Consider the following 13,225-nt stretch of genomic DNA (forward strand, 5'->3'; position numbering starts at 1 on the left):
AATTATATTACCCAGTTTCCCCGCGGCAAAATAACAACAAACTTTATTGAATATTAAATCTAGAAGAGCAGCTCATATGTTGAATTTTTTTCATGATTATTCTAATCCTTCTTTTTCAGTGTTTTTCTTGTTTTGAGTTTTGTTTTGACGGATACCTACCACTCTTTCACTCAAATAATCTGAAGTGTATTAAAGATATAATACCAATCAAAGTTTGCGGGAAAACGTACAGCGCGATACAACTACTGGCAGGTATTATTATTTGTTCTCAACTTTCTCACTAATTAAAAAGTACATAACAATCCTGATTCACTAGTAATCCTGATTCACTAGTAACAAGGTAACATAGTTTGTCTATCGATTAGCCATATTCCGAATGCATACTACTGGAACAAACTTATCAGCCGAACACCTTACTCTCCTCGACTAATCTCTTTATTGGTGGTTGGTGGCGAGAAGACTTCGCTTGGTGGCGAGTACGTTGGTGGCGAGATCGTTCCTTGGTGGCGAGTTCGCTAGTGGCGAGTCTGCTTGGTGGCGAGGTAACTGGATACCATAGGTACATTTCAATAACATGTTCCCTCGGCAAACCACTGTCATACAACTCTTCGGTTTTTTTTCTCCTTTATTGCAACGATCCATATAAATTTCTAGTACTAGGGAAATCAGCCAAAGTATGATCAAAATTTAACTGTGCGACTTTGCTTCACAGGAAAAAAAAGGAATGAATAACTAAAACAATGTGGCTTCGAAATGAATCGTTCCTAAAACTTCCGCTCGGTTATTCTTTATTATTTTCATTTACGTTTTTTTGAGTTAAGAATGAATATTTGCGCAGAAAGGATACATTATCAGCAACGCTTCGGGACAAAATATCACCATTTCTTATGGTATATAAAATACTTTTTATTATATACCACCACCATTAAAATAACCATTTGCAAGACTCTATTCTCAAAACACTTTCTGTTCATCTCTTTAGAGTTTTGACTTTCCAGGGGGCTGATCACTAAGACATTGTGCTTTGCTAATCGACTTGGAGCTCGCCGATTGAAACGCGCGAAAAACAATATGCAGATCTTGCCCTCGTTCCAATTTTTTATTTACTGAATAAGCTATTGTAAGTCATCATTTTGAAAGACAACAATTTAAGCTGTCCGGAAAGACCTCTAGAATACAAAGGGAATGGAGACACGTCAGGGATAAATAGCAAAAAAACACAAAGTAGGAAGACAACACAAGGTTGAGTTCTCCTCGCAAACGTTAAAATTCACAGGCAAACATAACAGTTAATTAATATTTCTTGAACTAGTTTTCTTGAATCATGTAACGCTGAAGACTGTCCAGAGTTTGTCAACTACCAATTGTCAACCTTTCCAGCACCAAGCATTGCTCTTTTTACTTTTTTTTTGAGTTGTATTGCTTCCTACGATGCCAAACTTCTTTCCACAATTATTATGTACTTGTCGCATTGGATAGCGTTGGGTTCCATCATTAAGCCATCCGTATCTGCAACATAATGAACGATTAAGGGACTAGGTTTGTCAGTTAATCATTCTGAGTAAAGGTGCATCTTCATCACTTCAACCGACACTAAGATGATGATTACTTACACATTGCGGAGGTTAGGCATTTAGTAGAGAGAAAAATCATTTTATTTCAGACAGAATACAAGCGGAAAATAGGAAATTAAGCCAGTAAAATTCCGCCGGTTTGTTTATTTTCGTTTCCTATTCAATTATTGACAATTTTCCTACCTAAAATATTTCTGCAACTTCCCTACAAATAACTATAATATGTCAGATATTCCATTTTATTTATCATAGGCAGCAGTTGGGGTTAGGTGAAAGTGCTTATAGTATTGATGACTAACATGAAAACGTACTTATAAAACGAAAAAGCCAAAGCTTTCAGACAGAACTTACAGGCACAATTCAAGACCGACTTCCCATGCTGCAAGCAGCTGGTCGTATGTAGCGAGAGTGGCTCTGTTTATTTCACAAAGCCTTTGGGCTTCGTAGTAATTTAGCTGATATTTTTTGCCTGTCACCGCTGCATGGAAGACGCCTTTAGCCTCAGGTTCATAGTAAATCGTCATATTATTGGTATCTGGAAAAGAGACAAATAACTAAACAAAAGCCGAGCAAAGCAAACAAATTGTCAACAAATAAAAAAAAACAACAACAACAACAAACTAAAATAATAAGTAATAAATAAGCAGCTGGTCGTATGTAGCGAGAGTGGCTCTGTTTATTTCACAAAGCCTTTGGGCTTCGTAATAATTTAGCACCGCTGCATGGAAGACGCCTTTAGCCTCAGGTTCATAGTAAATCGTCATACTATTGGTATCTGGAAAAGAGACAAATAACTAAACCGAGCAAAGCAAACAAATTGTCAACAAATAAAAAAAAAACAACAACAACAACAACAACAAACTAAAATAATAAGTAAATAAATAAGTAAGGTTTGGAAAAAAGAAAATAATGCAACAACATACAACGTCTAGTCAACGTCTTATCATACATGGCCACCTCGCCGCTGTGTTGCATTTTCCAGTGTAGAAGTTGCGCTGGTGTTATTGTAATATGTGACCCTCTTAAGGAAAACGTAGACAAAGGTGAAAGGACGGGCACGAGTATAATGACACAGCACGCTATGCTTTTCACTAAATTGAATTTGCAGATATGTTCATTGTAATTGTCATGGTGCTTCAGCGTAAAAACGGTTATAAAATCAGATTAAAAGTAATCATAGTCTTGAAGCCATAACAAATTTAGGGATAAAAACTGAACAAATAGCAAGGCAATTCCAAAAACCTTGAGTAGGCTAGTCAAATACAGATGAATTACTCATCCTTTGATAGAAACCTCTTGGCGAGACTGTTTTGAGATAAAAGGGCAAAGAATAAAGCGTCAAATACTTGATAAATCGTTGCAAGTTACCTTTGTAATGTCAACGGAGGGACTCATCAGTGGGCAGAGAAATATTACCTAAAATTTGTCTGATGGTTCAGACTAGAAGTCTGGAGGTAGCTTTGTTGCTTTGCTTTGTTCGGGCTAGATAATTTTCTCCATGAGGTAGAAAATATTAAATAGAATAAACAGAATTATTTGTGTCAAGTGCGAAGCAACTAGAATGAGCGGTAAGAGATTGCGTAAGTGCTACATATAGGACAAGAAATGACGCAACGCTGTTACGGGTTCTGTGAAGGTTACCGTATGTGACAGGCTACATGAAGAAAGCGATCATCACGTGATATTAATATCAGAAGAATGCGAAGCCATTGACGTGGCGTAGCCACGTCGATATTTTTTGCAAGATCTGCCTTGATAAGTCGGAAATCTTCGTGTTAAAAGCCGAGCGTTTAATTTGTTCCAAAATTTCCAAAAACGGATTTCATATTAAAATTGTATTTGCTATTGCTTAAATATTTGCAAAATTTTGTTATTCGGAAGTCATAATTTGTTTTAGTTTTGCTTCCGAATGCTAGTAGTTGAGAAAACCTCCCGTGCATGAATTTGCTTCGAAACTATTATATAGCGCCGATATCAATATTGCTATTTTCATTTATATCTATCCATTATATTTTTTCCGAATAGACTAAAGCGCAGCACAGCTGTAAGCACGTAGCCATTTAATAAAATATTCATTTAATTTTTCACCAGACAAAGGTAGGCATTGCAGACCCATTTATATCAGTTGCAGTGAGTTGAGTGGCGGTGTGGATAGTTCATTGGGCTTGTAATCTGGTGGTCCCGGGTTCAAGCTCCACCCTGCTCTGGATGTTTTCTGCTCTCCCGAGTTCAATTCCTTAGCTGTGCATTGCACGTAGCCAACTGGTCTGTCTCCGGCCACATGGGATTTGTAAATACTACTGTTTTGTCCCAATGTTTGTTTTAATTTGATTGTATTGGCCCTGTAACGCCCCAATAGGGGAGTGGTTAGTTAATATAATTGTTGTTATCTTTATTATCATTATTGTTATCATTACTATTATTATTAGTAGTAGTAGTATTATTATTATTATCACTATTATTATTATTATTATTATTATTATTATTATTATCATCATTATTATTGTTATTAACATCGTACTTACCAACGTTACATTTGTTGTCAATATAAGGAAGCACTTTAATCTCCAGGGGACAGCTGCACGAAAACATCGTCAGCTCCGGACCATTCTCGCACGATCCCCCATTTCTGCATGGGAATGTCAAGCATGGGAAGAACTTGGACAGATACTTTGAATAGAAATGTGTTTTGCCTGTTAAGACTGCTCATTGTTTATCGCCTGGAGTTTCGGAGGACGTTTGTTCTGTCAAGATAAAATTGACCTGACCCTGCACCAAGTGAACGTTTGTGCGCGAAGTTTAAATATTATAGATGAGCCTTGGCAAACTGGATAGTTCCATCTTCGAAATTCTCTTAATCAAAAAAAAAATATATGAATTTACTTACCCCCTTTTCCACTCCAAGATAATCAAACCCTGTTCTGCTTTGCATCCTATTTGGCTCCAAGATCCTTTCAGAATTACTGAGTTCGCAGGTAAACGTCTTATGGATCGAATCTCTTCCAAAGTTGAATGAAAGGCAACTTTGAGGATAGTATCGTAGACACTTGAGAGCACAGTCCATTTCACGCTTCACGGGCTTGATAAAGGTAATGTTGCCCACTAGTGATGTGCTCCGTATTCTGTAAAATGCCACTTCTTTGTGGATTTGGTTGTCATTGGGGTTTGCGGTAGCAAATATCATATTTAACAGAATGAAAAGAACCAGAACTGATATCTTGGCTCTGAATTCGAGGATATATCCACGGAGAACCATGTTTAAGGGAAGGAAAACGTAACAAGGGACATTTGCGATCACCAACTTTTTCCTTGGCTAGACAGTCTATGTAGAAATGGAACAAAGATATCGGTCATTTCGTAAAAGCGTTCGATATCACAATTTAGAAAATATTCACATGACTACTCTCTATAACGGTCTCTAAAAAAATTCTATAAACTGGTATATTTTGTTGTATATTATATATTTTTTCAATGAATGTCCATTTTCCTATTTGGACACATTTTTATCCTCCCTTCGTTTATTATGCAAAGGAAAAAATGGATTAATCCTTAAATGTCAGTGTAAACTATCTGCATGGTATAATAAGCCGCAATCATCACTCGTGCCCTGGTTAATGCACAACTGTTCAGTCCTGTTCGCAGATAATACGCTAAGCAATAGTCAGAGAGTAAAATTATCCCACGACTCGAAGAGAGAAAATAAAGTGATCCTTGCACCCGCCAAAAAACCTAGAAATAGTCCATATTCAATTTCAAGGCCCCTTTCCTCAAATGAGGTTTCAGCCTAATCCCACAGTAATTCCATTAAAACATGGATGGCGCGTGAACAATCACCAATAAGCAACGAAAAAATAATAATAATAAAAGACAAGAAAAGAAGGAAAACATAAGAAAGGACATTTGCGCTCACCAACATTTTCCTTGGGTGGACAGTCTTTGTAAAAATGGAACAGCGAGATCGGCCATTACGTAAAACCGTTTCTCATCACAGTTCAAAGAAAGTCTACAAGACTACTGTCTAACGAAATAGAATTCTGTAAACTGATATATTTTCTAAAGACTTCATTTTTCAGAGAATATTGGCTTTCTTATTGACACACATTTATTTCTATCCTAAGTTTATAATGCAAAGACAAAATGAAATAATCCATTAGTGTCAGTGTACACTGTCTGCATCGTAAAACTGGCTGCGATCATCACTCGTGCCCTCGTTAATGCACAACCATTCAGTCCTGTTCAAATCAAACAACCGATAAATCTGAAATAGGCTCATAGGTGTATGATATACGGCCATAGTGTTCTGGCAAAAAGACTGTCATATCATGTCACATGAAAAAATGACTCAACATGGCTAGCCTGCATTTAAATTCAGTTAAATTCAGAATGAATAAAACTGTTCTCAGCCCCAATCCGTCGGTGCGGTAGACACTTATTCCAAAATCGTTTGAAAATCCAAGCATTGGTCACTACGAAAAATCATTTATGTGAGATATTTAAGCAGTTTAATGGAGTTAAAAATCAACTTATGCTCACCTAAGTGCGACATACGAGGGCGAAAACCAGCATTCTTACAGCCTCGAGTATAACATCTGGTTAACTTGGAAATAATGAGATTCCGTCCCTGAATAATTAACGAGTAGTGAATAAAAATATGACATTGTCTGGGTTTAGTAAGGAGTAGCTTCGTGTCATTTTGAAAAAAAAATGGGTAATAGAGTCTTTCGATTTCATTGATAACCACCACCGGCTTTTGAAATAGAGATAATTAAATTTATATGTATGGGGAAAATTTCGATCCATTCCCACAGCGAGGTAGATAGACCTAGACCTTGATAGATTGGGACGTCACTTTTGAATAAATATCGGTTTTCTTATTTGAACACTACAAAACCAGACGAAAATATCATGCATGAATGATTAATGAGTAGTGAATAAAAATATGATATCGTCTGGTTTTGTAATGAGTAGCTGCGTGGTGTTTTGAAAATATAAGTAATAGAGTCTTTCCATTTTATTGACAACCACCGGCGCCTTTTGAAATAGAGATAATCATATTCTACGTATGGGGAGAATTTCTATTCATTCCCTCAACGGGGTAGCAAGAGTGATCATATTTCCAGAGAGCTATTATTAATTTCGTGTCATAGTTTTTTATAATATACTGTTAGTTGCCAACAACTTCATTCTCAGTAGTAGGGCCTCTAGTTCACTCTATACAAACTTCATGGTTAATTAATCTACGAAGAACCATGTTTAAGGCTATGAACCGTTTAACTTGGAGAAGAAATAACTAAGTCGTGGGTGAAATATCGGTCAATTATGGGCCTACACTGGGAAAAAGAGAAATTTAATGAATGTGCATAGTAAGACAACACGCTAAGCAATAGACAGACAGTAAAATATCCCTCGACTTGAAGGGTAAAAATAGAGTGATCCATTCACCCGTCCAAAAAACTTCGAAACAGCCTATATTCAATTTCGAGGTCCCTTCCCACGAATAAGGTTTCAGCCTAATCCCACGCTAACAACATCAATGCCGTCCGAACAATCAGCAATAAGCGAATTAAAAAAAATAACAACAAAAGAATGTAAGTAAACTTAGCAAGGGAAATTTTCGATCACCAACTTTTTCCTTGACCAGATAATCTATGTAAAAATGGAACAGCGAGATCGGTCATTTCGTAAAATCGTTCCATATCGCAGTTCAAAAAAATCTACATGACTACACTCTATTACTAAATAGAATTCTGTAAACTGATATATTTTCATGGAACCTTAGTTTCCATGAATATTGGTTTTCTTATTGAACACACATTATTTTTTTCCCTACGTTTATTATGCAAAGACAAAATGAAATAATCCTTGAATGTTAGTGTAAACTTTCTGCATCGTATTATAAGCCGCGATCATCACTCGTGCCCTGGTTAATGCACAACCGTTCAGTCCTGTTCAAATCAAACAACCAATATATATGAAATAGGCTCAGAGGTATATGATATATGGCCATAGTGTTCTGGCAACAAGAATGATTTCTTCAATTCTTCAGTTTTCTATCACATAAAAAAATGACACAACATAGCTAGCCTGCATTTAAATTTAGTTAAATTCAGAATGTTTCAAATTGTTCTCAGCCCCAATTCGTCGGTGTGGCAGACTCGTATTCCAAAATCATTTGAAAATCCAAGCATTATTCACTACGAAAATCATTTATGTGAGAGATTAAAGCAATTTAATGGAGTTAAAAATCGACTTATACTCACCTAAGTGCGACATGAAAGAGCGAAGACCAGCATTCTTACAGCCTCGAGTATAACATCTGGTTAACTTAAAATAATGGGATTCCGTCCATGAATAATTAACTAGTAGTCAATAAAAATATGATATTGTCCAGCTTTGTAATGAGTAGCTGCGTGGTATTTGAAAAATATTGGTAATAGTTTTTCGAATTCATTGACAACCACCTTCGGCTTTTGAAATAGAAATAATTAAGTTCTACGTATGGGGAGAATTTCGATTTATTTCCTCAACGGCTTAGCCAGTGTGATTATACTTTCAGTGAGCTATTTTTAATTTCGTGTCATGGTTTTTATGATATACCGTCAGTTGCCAACAACTCTATTCTCAGTCGCAGGGCCTCTAGTTAATTCTATACAAACTTCATGGTTGATTAATCCTCGAAGAACCATGTTTAAGACTATGAACCGTTTAACTTGGAGAAGAAATTACTAAGTCGTGGGTGAAATACCTGTCAATTATGAGCGTGCACCGGAAAAAAAGAAAGTTAATGAATACGCACAGTAAGATAACATGCTAAGCAATAGACAGAGAGTAAAATTATCCCTCGACTTGAAGAGTGAAAATAAATTGATCCTGCCGAAAAAACTTCAGCCTAATCCCGCACTAACAACATCAATGCCGTCTGAGCAACAAGCAATAAGCGAACAAACAAACAAAACAAAAATTGGAAGTAAAACTTTGCACGGGAAATTTTCGATCACCAACTTTTTCCTTGACCAGATCAAAATGAAACAGCGAGATCGGTCATTTCGTAAAATCGTTCCATATCGCAGTTCAAAAAAATCTTTACAAATCTATAAAGAGATCCTTGCACCCGCCAAAAAACTTCTAAACAGTCTAATATATTCAATTTTGGGGCCCCTCTCTTTAAATGAAGTTTCAGCCTAATCCCGCATTAACAACATCGATGCCGTGCCAAAAAAAAAAAAAAGGAAGGAAAACGTAACAAGGGAGATTTGCAATCACCAACTTTTTCCTTGGGAAGGCAGTTTGTAAAAATGGAACAGCGATATCGGTCATTACATAAAACCACAGTTCAAAAAATATCTACTCTCTATACAGGTCTGTAAATAGAACTGATGTATATACACTCTCGAGTATAACATTCGGTTAACTCGGAAATAATGGGATTTCGTCCTTGAATAATTAACAAGTAATAAATAAAAATATGATATTGTCTGGCTTTGAAATGAATAGCCGCGTGGTATTTTGAAAAATATTGGTAATAAAGTTTTTCGATTTCATTGACAACCACCTTCGGTTTTTGAAATAAAGATAATTAAGTTATACATATAGGGAAAATTTCGATCCATTCCCACAACGGGGTGGCCAAGTTAACTATACTTCCAGTCGCCATTGTTAATACGTGTCGTGGATTTTATGATTAACTAATAGTTGCCAACAACTTTATTCTCAGTAGGAGGACCTCCAGTGTACTCTATACAAACTTCACAGTTAAAATTCACTCTGCTATAGATAAAAGAGAAGCCGGTTGTGCATAACTTAATTGCAAATTGTCATTGTTTGTAAAATACAGAATGATCCTAGTACTGATATGTTGTGACAGATAACAAGATTTTGGGTAAACATGCAAAGAAAATAAATTGTACACTCTGCAGGTAATTGGAGCTGAGCAAAGGTAACCCATCACAGAATTAGACAAGCAAATAGTATGTTTGGAAAAGAAAATAACAAACCAAAATGTTTTAATGGAGTCGTGATAATTGTCTCAACTTTTCTAAAGGGATGCTTTTCTCTAGCCGGTGTATAGAATTATGCACATGAACAGAGCAACGAGGAAAACAAATCTCCATGAACAAGTTGGGTCTCTCGGTTCTAAACCATTTAACAAAAGTTTAGTACGTATTGTGTTAAGATTTAATGCATTATTTTATCATTTAAAACTATACCCGTAACCACTAGCAACAACGTCAGTTCAAAAATAAGACTGCACCGTCAGAGGCCCAGTGGTACAACTGAAATCTCATTCCCGTCAATTTGCAATTGTCGAATAAAAGGTTTAGAACTATTTTTCATAATTAAGCTAATGCTAACTTTAGTTATCATAAGATATAATTACACCTCAAATCATTGAACGTAACATAACATTTTCTTCAACGCTCTGCGGTATCTTTCCAATCGCCATGCGTACACAAAGGGATCGAGAACGAACTTGACGAAAACTAGTTGATTAAGCACTTTTTCTGTCAGTACAAGAGGCTGATACCGCTGACACCTAACACAATGCCCCGTCACATACCACACCACAGTTACAGGAATAATTGGGATGGTGGTCACCAGTGTAAACAAAAAGATAATTTTACGCATACGTTTTTCCATACTTGTACCCCTCCTAATCACTCTGAAATGACGAAGCTGCAAATTCGAATTACCGAATGAACACGCCCTTCTTCTTTCACGTTTTTTGAAGGCCTTGTAGAGGAAAAAGTAGGATAGGAGTAAGAGTGAAGCCACTAAAGTCGTGTTCACGTACAGATCAGTTTTTAGGACCAAAGGCAATGGTATTCTTGTGAACAGCATTGAAGCAAACCCTATCTGATAAACCCACGTACAGAAAATTAGTACTTTAGCACGTCGAACAGTCATCCAATTCCGGTGTTTTATGGGCTGTGACAAAGCCAGGAAGCTGTCCCAAGAAAAGGCGCATACGCTAATTATAGACACGTTCATTGTAACGATGGAAAAGGCCGACATTACTTTCCTTAATGTCATCAGCAGAGGCCCCTTGCTGAGATAGAGGTAGTAATAGCGGTACGCCAACAGCGGTTGAAGGACGGCTCCAGTAAGAAAGTTCGCAAAAGCCATACTGAAAATAAAAAAGTTTGACGGGGTGCGAAGAAGTGAAACTGTGTTCTTGGTAAATATTAGGAGCAATAGGCCGTTGCCCAAAACTGTCAAAGGCGCTAGACATGTAAATAAGATTGCGGACGGAAGGGGAATCATCTGATGTCCTTGGACAGCTTCAAGCTCTTGCTGTTGTGCCAGGGAATAGTTTGCACTCGTGAAGGACATTCTTGCAGCACAGTCGACAATTGATGCTAAGTAAGAGCTTTGAAAAAAATTATTACGTAAACAAGCGTAAAAAAGTAATTCGCTGTTAAACGTTCCGGACAGCTGTGTTGAATTTTAATTTCCCAAAACCATTGAAAGTTGACAGCTCTTTTCACCTCAGTTTTCAGGGTTTAAAAAGCTTGGATAAGAAACAAAGGAAGTACTTCATTTATGTAAACTGTCAAAGTCTACGCTTTTTGAGTTCATTGCATTTCATATACAATTTGTTCCAGGGGTTTATATTATCGAATACTTTAATTTTTCTTTTCACTTTTGCTTTAGCTGTATATTACTTTCTTAGCTGGGACGAAAAGGTATAATTTTTTTCTTTCTTTTCTCTCATTTTTGTCTCCTTTCTTTTCGGAAATAAAGCTTTCATAAGTAATCCAGTCAATTAATTGGTTACGTATTCTAGTGCATTAAACTTTAAATCGGTTGGTGCAACAAAGAGGATGCTTCAAGAGCTGCTTTCTAAGAATAGTTTCCTATTCGTAAAGCACTCAGATCGGATATTAAAACGCTGGGAACTTTAAAAAACATTGTAAAGCTGAAATGATGACAGAAAGCCGGGCTGTCATAACTGGCAAACAAATTGGATTGACAGATAATCGGTCGAAAACTAAATCAATTGAAGAAAAGATGAATACTTTGTCTGAAAGCTGTATTTGATTTGTAAATCTCAATCAGACGTCGACAAAACCTGGATAAAACCGGATCGAATTCAGAGATCAAATGAGATTCCTCTTTATTGTTTTCGAGTCCTTAACCAGCCTCTATTCATTGTATTCACTCTTCTAAGTAACTACTTATGTCTGTTCCAAAAGTTCAGAACACTAGAACCGAGGAACACGCCTTCATTAACACAGCATCATGTTTATAATGTTTTTAGGACCGAGTAAAGTCCAACTCGGTCTGTAATCATACGAGTGATTGACAAAATTGGACGGCCGCGAAGTGGGAGCCCAATTTGTCTGTCACGAGTATGATTACAGACAGAATTGGACGACGAAACGTCCTGTTACCAATTAATCGCAATTGTTATAATTTCCGAAAACAACAAATAAATTTAGGTCAAAGATCTCTGGTAGAGACAATGTCTAAAGTTAAAAAAATTAAAAATAAAAATAAAAATTAAAAAAAAAAAATAATAATTTTGGAAATTCTTCAACTTTTTTTAGGATAGGTGATTGTTGCTATGGCTATTTTAATCAACTCTGTGATTGGTGGATTAAGCTGAGTGGACTTTGTATGAATGACTACTCCAACTGTCCGATTACAGGAGTCCAATAACAGTCAACTGTCTGACAACAGCTCTACGGAATGATTAGTGAAAAGTAAAGAGGCTAATGCACCAATCACGTTTGAGGAAATTGTAACGGTTATGATTAAATGGAAAATCAGGATCAACAAAACAATCGGAGAGAATGAATTAAGGCTAAGGTTGAGAGTCTAGCCGGTAAGGATGCGAAGTGCGTCAGACGAGAACATAAAGGATTGTAACATGCGCTACGACGGGGCCACGCGAGGCCTTACGATCTTCGGCTCCAAACGGCAATTGATGATAGTCCGATCAGGAGGAATGATTGAAGGAGCTAAACTAAACTGGCCAGAGCTAAGAAGGATAAGTGCCTACCAGCGCAATTTATGCTGGTATGAGCGATATACTATTCTGTGGAGTTTTGGTTCTGTCGATTACATTTGCGGCAAACCACCATATTACAGTTGGAAGGCAAAAAAAATATTTTGCACCCTGACAGACCTGGACTCTTTTTGTCCGTAGATGCACGTAAATAATTTTCAACACCGCAACATTAGCTAATGTCATTTTTGCATTCGAAGGAACTCGCTTTCTGTTCCAAAGAACATCTCTAGAAAGGCAGAACTAAACATTTTTAATCCTCTTCCAGCAAAAATTGTGAAAATGCTGCTGCTCGCAGTTACTTCATGGTGGTATTCAAATCCCTTGCGTTGTATTATAATGTGTCTGATGGAGACATCATTTATAGGCAGATTTCTTTTCTAAATCGTACATTTAACTTTGTAACAGTCTGGTGCAACCTCGCGAAGCATACGCGGGTTATATCTCATTCGGACCTTGAGCTTTTGTAACGTTTAAACCATTGAGTAATTTCTCGATCTCAGATTTAGAGCAAAGTAGACTTGGAATAACTTGATCAGTAAAGGTTTGAAGATCGTCACGTAACTTCTCAGGAATACAAGGACTCTCTGTAAAAACCGATGAGAAGAAGTTGTTAAATTGCTGTACTTATCGCAGCTGTTTT

The 13,225-nt window shown here is 36.7% G+C and overlaps 2 protein-coding genes across 4 annotated transcripts; both read right to left on the minus strand.

Annotated features, from left to right (window-relative positions):
- Positions 1 to 993: 993 nt before the first annotated feature.
- LOC131768526 (stabilin-2-like) lies at positions 994 to 7,879 on the minus strand. 3 transcript variants are annotated; one of them, XM_059084251.2, is made up of 6 exons: positions 7,835 to 7,879; positions 6,108 to 6,195; positions 4,462 to 4,896; positions 4,100 to 4,244; positions 1,926 to 2,109; positions 994 to 1,509 (listed from the first exon to the last, which is right to left on the minus strand). In XM_059084251.2, exons 3-6 carry the CDS (start codon positions 4,828 to 4,830, stop codon positions 1,368 to 1,370), a joined length of 840 nt encoding a protein of 279 aa, XP_058940234.2. In that variant the 5' UTR covers positions 4,831 to 4,896; positions 6,108 to 6,195; positions 7,835 to 7,879; the 3' UTR covers positions 994 to 1,367. The 3 variants fall into 3 exon arrangements, with proteins under 3 accessions (XP_058940234.2, XP_066017515.1, XP_066017516.1); XM_066161418.1 differs by lacking the exon at positions 7,835 to 7,879 and adding an exon at positions 7,405 to 7,462; XM_066161419.1 differs by lacking the exons at positions 6,108 to 6,195; positions 7,835 to 7,879 and adding an exon at positions 5,485 to 5,591.
- A 2,080-nt stretch (positions 7,880 to 9,959) lies between these two features.
- Positions 9,960 to 10,904, minus strand: LOC131768497 (adrenocorticotropic hormone receptor-like). Its single transcript, XM_059084223.2, has one exon. The coding sequence runs from the start codon at positions 10,902 to 10,904 to the stop codon at positions 9,960 to 9,962; it is 945 nt and encodes a 314-aa protein (XP_058940206.2).
- Positions 10,905 to 13,225: the final 2,321 nt, after the last annotated feature.

Source organism: Pocillopora verrucosa, chromosome 14 (genome assembly GCF_036669915.1).
Source record: "Pocillopora verrucosa isolate sample1 chromosome 14, ASM3666991v2, whole genome shotgun sequence".
NCBI classification, from domain to species: Eukaryota; Metazoa; Cnidaria; class Anthozoa; order Scleractinia; family Pocilloporidae; genus Pocillopora; species Pocillopora verrucosa.